Source organism: Morone saxatilis, unplaced genomic scaffold, assembly GCF_004916995.1.
Source record: "Morone saxatilis isolate NCDOM2014 unplaced genomic scaffold, NCSU_SB_2.0 Contig18, whole genome shotgun sequence".
Lineage (NCBI taxonomy): Eukaryota > Metazoa > Chordata > Actinopteri > Moronidae > Morone > Morone saxatilis.
Window position 1 is genome coordinate 24,200,389 of NW_023339740.1, and position 8,201 is coordinate 24,208,589.

Genomic DNA, 8,201 nt, shown 5'->3' on the forward strand with positions numbered 1-8,201 from the left:
TCTTTAAAGAAATGACATTGGTTTTATGTTTTTGACTAAAGATTGTTGCATAATATGAATGAGGAGTTTAAATAGTATTTTGTGGATGTTGTCCCCTATCACTTACACTGAAAGCACATTAGGAAACCATGTTTTAGAAGAAGATATTTTCACTCACAAACATTACTTTATTGTGGACTGAACAGAAATATATATATGTAAAGGTATGTGACATCAAATTGTAGATCCACCCCTGTAGAAAAGGCAAAAACCTTGTGGCAGAGATAATGTGTCAGGTGTCTTCCACTATGCTAACACTAAGAGACTGATTACAGAACAGAGACAGACAGTTTTATCTGTTTAACTTTCAGACATCATCTGTGTCTCGTGAGACTTCTCCTAAATGTGACCTCTCAGGTTTTCATTACATTTGTATTTTGTATATTTGTAGTTTTCTGGATTTTGCAGTTTTGACGGGTGGATTTTGAGTTTATTTCTGATGTAGAAATGTGTTCGTCCCTCACAGAAAACAGTTTGTCCTGAACATTTAAAAACTCTGTGCTGGTGGAGGTGTACTGAGGCTCGATTTCAAGGTGACTGGTTTTCTGAACTTAACATTTGACTATTCTCAAGCCATAGTTTGAGTTGTTTAAAGTTAGAAGTCACTGGTAGACATGGACTAATAGCTTAACTGCGTTGTGTGAAATACCTTCTAATTATTTTCTGGCCTCATCAAGCTGACGCAGCAGGAATAAAAGACAGACAGACTGCTTGTACATCACATACGTCCAAGAATGCCAAATATCTGAATGACATTTTAATGGTCGCAGTCACATTGTTCACATTTTGACTGAGGTGAAGGAACGCAGTAATGTTGAGCGTTCAGCTGAGCATTAAACACACAGAGGCAGCAGCCGAGGAAACTAAAACTGGAATATATCAGTAAATCTAACATGTGATGGTAAAACTTAAAGTCAAATGATACATATTTATGTGTGAAATTCTTGAACAGCAACAGTAACAAAATCCTAATTTTATTTCAAACTGATCAGATTTCTGGTGGTAATGATTTCAGATAAAATCTGCCCCCCAAAAGACCTTTTGAAATCTACATGAATCATTGACTCCATGAAGAACCAATAATGAGCAGAGAATTTGGCCAAAACTCACTGTTGTTTTAGTTGGGAGTTGGGAGTTGGGAGTTGTTGTCTTCACCACCATTGCCATCATTAAAATACTTTTAATAAATACTTTATCCATCTTAAAATATATAATGAATAAAAAATCAATTTATTACACATGCACAGAGAGGATATGACGTCAATGACAGGTGACCGGTGAAACGCATCGTTGGCTGGCCACGCTTAAAAGAAACCAACAATGACTTTGAAATGACTCCTGTGTTAATGTCGGATGTTTTCTTGACTCGGCTGTAAAAATGATTCAGTATATTCTGTATTATGTAAAATACTGGATTTTATTCCTCAGTCAGTCTCTCTGTCTGTGAGTCTCTAACCACCAGCTGTGCTCTGCTCATTAACCTGTTAACCAGCTTCCACATGGCTCCTGTTAAAACACACACCCACAGACACACACACACACACACACACACAGACAGTGGCACGTGTTAAACTGAAAGACAAGAGACTAAAGAGCAGAGACAGTTTTATCTGTTTAACTTTCAGACAGGAGAGCATCATCAGTGTCACATGAAACATTTCCTAAATGTGACCTCTGAGGTTTTCATGAACTTTATATTTTACACATAGTTTGTTGGATTTTAAAGTTTTACTGGATTTTGAGTTTATTTCTAGTGCAGAAACGTATTCGTCCGTCAGAGAAAACATTTAGTCCTGAACATTTAAAAACTCTCTGCTGGTGAAGTTATCCTGAGGCTCTGTGTTGAGGTTTCTGGTTTTCAGTTTGATGGACGGTTGATGCAGTTCCAGTCCAGCTCTGGCCCTGGTCCACCAGACCCACATGAGCCTCATTAGCAGCAGCTGATCAGAGCAGCAGCAGGGGAACATGTGAGGTGTGTAAGTGGTCATGAGACTTGATGTTGAGTTTCAATTAAAGCTAAATTGACTGACGAGCTGCTGCTTGTTAAACCGCCACGTCTCAGCTCTGATCTGATGAAAACCCAGCTTTGAGTCTAAGTCTGGCTAACAAATTTCCTAGGAGACTTTTTTTTTAAATTATAGTTCAGTGTGGAAGAATAAACATTAATTGATATTAAGCCTCATTATACATACATACATACATACTTATACTACAAGTTCATTTAATTGAACATAGGATATTATAGATATTTGGAACATTTTATATGTATTGAAACATTTTAAAGCAAGTTACAAGATAAAGCCCTAGTTGACTAATTCTTCAAGCCACCTAATACATTGAAAGCAAGCTAGGCTATTAATGATAACCTGCTAATTATTTGAGCAGGTAATGAAAGAGGCTAATTAAGAATGTATGAGATATTCCTTTATTACCTGAACAATTGAGTTTTTACCTGCTGGTAAAATTCTACAATGTAGGATGTAATCGAGGGTCACCTCTGCTGATGGATGAACCCCAAAGCCCAAGATTGCAATAATAGCATGAATGCCGATATCATTAGTGAATTAGTGAATTAGATCACCCTTGTGCATGAATGAATAATAGCCTAGGTTAACATATTATCAATGATTATGAAGACACAGAAAGATAGAAATACATGATAAAAAATGTGAATTGGTCTCAATTTGGTTTCTTCTGCACTTCTTCTGTTACTTCATATTGTGGCTGTAATAAACGCTGTAGCCTCTATGCAAATGTAAATATCTGTAATTTTTTATCCATCCATTTAGATAAAGTCTTACAGTATGAGTGACCACGTGTGTGGGTGTGTGTGGGTGTGTGTGGGTGGGTGGGTCCGTCAGGGACATTTCAGACTAAAGACACAGTTACATTGGGAAACGGCTTGATCCAATTGGAGACAAAAGCTGTGTCCCCAATTAGGGGTTAGGCTAAGGTTAGGTGGTTCATATAAGTAGTGGTAGGCGTAATGAGGAAATAAATGTAAAAGAGTAGATAAGTAAACGTGTGTGTGCGTGTGTGTGTTGCAGTGTCGTGTCTCGTGTGTGTGTGTGTGTGTGTTGAGCCTCAGGATCAGAGTTAGTTAACAGTGAAGTAAAATCACGTTACTGTCAGCGGGGGCGTGACGCAAAACTAGACTTGCACAACCCAAAAGAAAAAAAAAATCTCAGGAATCCACACACACACATTTTTACACTGCAGCCTCATTGGCTGCTGCTGATGAATGGACGAGTTGTTGACCAATCAGGAGCATGTGACCAGTAAATATGTAGGCCGATCAGCATCAGCTGGCTGCACTCTGAATGTCCCTCCATCACACACACACACTTATACACACACACACACACTCACACAGTTGGTGACAGAGGCTGCTTACAGAAACACACACACACACATCAGTCTGCTTTATATTTATCATTGTCATCATCGGCCGTCTGTCCACCGTCCATCATGCACAGCAAGGAACAAATCAGGTAAGAAAACCTTTTTTTGTCTGTTTTATGTCTTTTTTTAAAACAAATGTATGTTTTGTTGTTGTGTGTCTGCTTTGATACTAATAGTAAGATATTTCTCTCAATATACCAGACCAGTGTTTAGTGAACTTGTTGCTATGTGACCCCTCGTAATTTTTTTATATCGCTTTGTTTTCTTAGAATAATTTTCAGACTCCTATAAAGGTACATTTATTCAATAACTCACGAAAGTCTGAAAAAAGAATAAATTTTTTGTCCTGTCAATCAGTTTATGATCCCTTGTTAAGGTCCTGACCCCAGGACCAACCAGACTTTATAATACTTTATAAAACAACCTGAGATTTACAGTGTAATTTCATTATATGAATCAGGTACTAATACATTATTCAGCAGTTCCTTCTGGTGCTTAAATGTAGTCGCAGCGGAAGAAAACAAGACTGTGGACATTTAGTGGAAAGGTGAAATAAATTATTCTCTTTAACAACATTGAAGTTTGGAGAAAATGGGAATAACAAAACTGATATTCTGCAGAATCTGTAAAGTATGGTATAACGCTTTTTATAATTACAGTACGCTACCAAACTGATGTGTACAGTAAGGAAATGAAAAAGGGCTTTGGAAAATCCCTTAAGACTCAGGTGGAGGTGTTATTGACAAACATATAAAATAAATGGAGAGAAAAGGGGTACAAATCTTGGAATAATGAGGGACTTGACACTTCTCCTTTCCTCCGAATGTCTATTTATTTAAGTATTCATGGTGGATTCGTACAACAAAATGACACTGTAAAACATGGGCAGTACTATAAAGTTTCAGTGGCCCTGAATGTTACCTATTCTGTATTCTGACTTAAGTTTATTTAAGTGATATCCTTTCTCAGTGTTACCTAACATAGAAATACAGTAGTCACACAGACAATGTAATGATCTCATAAGTTTATGTTATGACCACCAGTTTCAATGATTTCAACAGTGTTTCTCAGAAACCATGGTGGGAAATCATAACGGTAGCGAAATCAAATCACTTTCAGCAGTTGTACACAAAACGTTGGTACCATAAAAAAAAATATTTTGACCTAGAAATTAAAAGAGAAGTGAGTTAAGCTGCAGATTATACTGATTGTTTGTGCTGATTAATGAGAAATGTGGATTTTGTTACTTTTGCTAACCAGCTGCTGTCGGAAGCTTCTTATTTAATGAACAAGTATAGGAGAGGAATTAATAATGAGAAAGTATACAAAAAATAATATTGGTGTGTTTGTGACTGTTCACTTATAATCCTACATTTTATCCTAATACTTCATCATTGCCGTCCGTTTTGACAACATTCTGTTGCAACCTCAGTACAGTGACATGTAAACATGGCAGCATCATGGAGTCCAGCAGGACAACAACACGAGCAGTTGCAGCCTAACTCACACTTTAATCTGATTATGTAAACCAAACTGAATGTTAAGGTTTGTAAAGTCCATTACATACTGCAGCTATACCTCCTGATTCAACTTAGACCTGCTTGCCTTATAGAGTTACAAAGTGTGAGGACATAAAAGAGCCCAGAGTCAGAATATTTGGACACTTTAGCATAATTCAATTAAATATTAAAGGAGCTGTATGTGTAATATATAATTTTAAGCATCAATCACTTTTTATTGTTGAATACAAGCTGTCCTCAGAAGTGTCAATTTTTCTACTTTTCTCTTTATTTTCTATGTAACTTTTTACAACGATGTTTAGGAAATGGAGCAGCTGATGACTGCACAGGTTTTTCTACAACAGTATAGGCAAACTTTACATTATAAAGTCTGAGATCATACACTTTACATAGACTCCCTGGGCGTGCAGAGGACCAAGATGTTCACATGCCAGGTGATTAATTAATTAATCTTGAATACCTATGAAAAAACATGAATTCATATATATTCATTTCTTATACTAATATAACTGGTCTGTGATGATTAAATGCAACTTGATTATGTTAAATAACTAGTACAGTATTATTACACACACATCACTTGAAGTGAGGCAGATTGTTCGTTTGTTTTTTCTCTGTTTCTGGCAAATGTCTCACTAACGTAAAATTTGAATAATGTTAAGATCACCATCCGTATAAGGCACCTTCTTCAGTAACTGGGGGCCACTAACTAACATCATCAGTACAACTCCTCATGCTGCTGTCACTGTCGAATTGCCACCGTAGTAATGGCAGCGCCTCTAGATGGCAGAACACAAACCAATCGCCGGATTCATGTACTATTATTACTGCAAAGCTTGTGAAATATAGTGTGATTTTGTATTTTTAGCTTGCTAGATGGCTAATGTAGCACATCCATCCAGAGTTTGAGGCTGATCTGGCGGATAATTGCCGTTGTGGATAACATGTGGCTGAGTTGCAGTTATTGTTAGCAAAATACTATCTGAGGGGATATGTTATTTGTCTAATTCTACAAAATTACTTTACCAGCTAACGTGATCCATAATAACGTTACTAATTTATGTATGATGACAAACTGTGTGATCAGTTATGATCTGAATGAACGGTACAAAATAAAGAATAATTGATCTGGTCCAGAATGCGATGGACCTGAACAGACCCAGCAATATATGTTTCCTCTACTTCACACTCCATGTTCTTCATCTGCCACAGAAATTATTCTGATTCTGATCTGACTGCCTGATTAATTTCCACCTGTCTTTAACTTCTTCTTGTTTGCAGTCATGACGAATACCAGAAGACAGCTGATTGGTTGATGTCTCAGACTAAGCACCGGCCCCAGGTGGCGATAATCTGCGGGTCCGGACTGGGCATGCTTGCTGACACCCTCAAGTGTCAAGACTCCTTTGCTTATTCTGACATACCGGGCTTCCCACAGAGCACAGGTACTCTAAATATATATTTGATTTTATTAATTAACCAGTCAATGTTTTCTTCAGATTTCTGTCAGGGCTTGCTATGCATGTGTTAAAATCATGATAAAGACCTGCAGTATTTCTAGAAATCCATCCAACCAGATTGTTTGTCAATGGGGCAATTATTCATCAATCCCCAACACACTGAACTTCAAACGACAGCTGATCTGGAAGAAATTTATCCCGATTTAAAATTAGGCAAGAGAAAACAAAACGAGGTTAAATCTGGCTTAATCCTTACAATGTCTGCACAGTATTACAGTACAACTAAAATATGAATAACTGAAGATGAACTATTAAAGCAAAGGAAGAAAAAAGATTGTCTGATTACAACATGCATGAACAGTAACTGACATGTCTAGCGTAGCTTAGCACAAAGAATGGAAACAAGGGGAAACTGCTAGCACTGTGTTGTGGTGTGATATAGAGGGCGAAACAATAGCAGCATTCAACAGACTTGCTAAAAGGTGCATGTGAGCCCGAAACCCATGCATGACCTAACTGCGTTTCAAGAAACACACACACACACACACCACACACACCACACCACACACACCACACGGGTACACACACTACTCTCACACAACAGGTCATGGTTTACATGGTTTAGGTTCACACTGCGCGATTAGCTGCGATATTTGTTGTGTACCACCAATAGTTGCGTCGGAACTGAGTCGCTTTAATCCAGTCATCACAGTGTGAGTCTGTCCTGCTGCTGGCAACACCTGAATTTGTACCCTTCTGGGGATCAATAGAACGGGGCTCTTATTCTTTCTGGATCTTAGGCTTATCTTAACTTATATTATCTTCTTATTCTTAATTATGTTATCTTATATTCTGCATTATCTTTATGTTATCTTATGTCTATCGTTATCTTATTTTGTTATTTTTTCCATAATGCATCTCAAATGTTCTCTATTGTATTATCGGTATTGTATTCTGTATTTAATTGTTTTAATGAGTATAAATAGTGTCTTGCTGCGTTGCCTGGGCAACTGTGGTCCTGGTCAAGGATTTACGTTGGAACAGTAATCCGTCTGTCCAAAGAAACAAGCTAAGAGTAAAAAACTCCAATCGTGCTGTTTATTACCGAATAGGCCTAGCTGGTTTCCCTTGTTCATTGTCTTATAGCTGGTGATGGTGGTAGGCTTCATATGTTACTGTACTTCTTAACCTTTATTGGTAACTCGGAATACATTGGAGGCAGATGACCTATTTACGAATAGTAAAAAGTGTAATAAGAATAAAATAAAATAAAAGACCCCCCCCCCCACATACATACACTTGTAGGAACTCTTGAATAAAAGGAAAATGGGTAGACAATTTGTCCAAGATGTTGAAACCGGGTTCCTTTAAGTGTGTGTATTCTGGCTGTGCACTGGTACGCTTTGCAGAGTGAGTGTCCGTGTCATACATGTGGAAGCCACCTGCATGCGACCACACGACGTCTTCGGCCCTTCAACTCCCCGAAAACCCAGCCGAGCGCTGGCGGAGGTGACGCCTGCGACTGGCAGGACCCCACACACACACACACAGGCGCACAGCACACACGACACACGGTTCAGGGTCAGAGGCGAAAAGTTAGCGCAGGGCTGATTAGCCAGCCTCCGGGATAGGCTAACTTGTACGGATAACAGCGGTGTAAAGATGCGTTCCGGTCTTCATAGTATGCCAGAGTAATTTTCGTTGGTCGATACCGACATGTGTTGATTTTGTGTAGATACATGTAACGATTACCCATAGACAGTGGGGAGCTGTGTAGCAC

General features: G+C 38.3%; 1 protein-coding gene across 1 annotated transcript in view; it reads left to right on the forward strand.

Annotated features, from left to right (window-relative positions):
• Nucleotides 1-3,507: 3,507 nt before the first annotated feature.
• The window catches only part of pnp4a (purine nucleoside phosphorylase 4a), a 6,772-nt gene continuing 2,078 nt past the window's right edge, over nt 3,508-8,201 (forward strand). The window contains exons 1-3 of the mRNA XM_035661777.1: nt 3,508-3,530; nt 6,243-6,406; nt 7,860-7,930. Of these exons, the coding sequence (XP_035517670.1) occupies nt 3,508-3,530; nt 6,243-6,406; nt 7,860-7,930 (258 nt within the window). The remainder of the gene's footprint in view (nt 3,531-6,242; nt 6,407-7,859; nt 7,931-8,201) is intronic.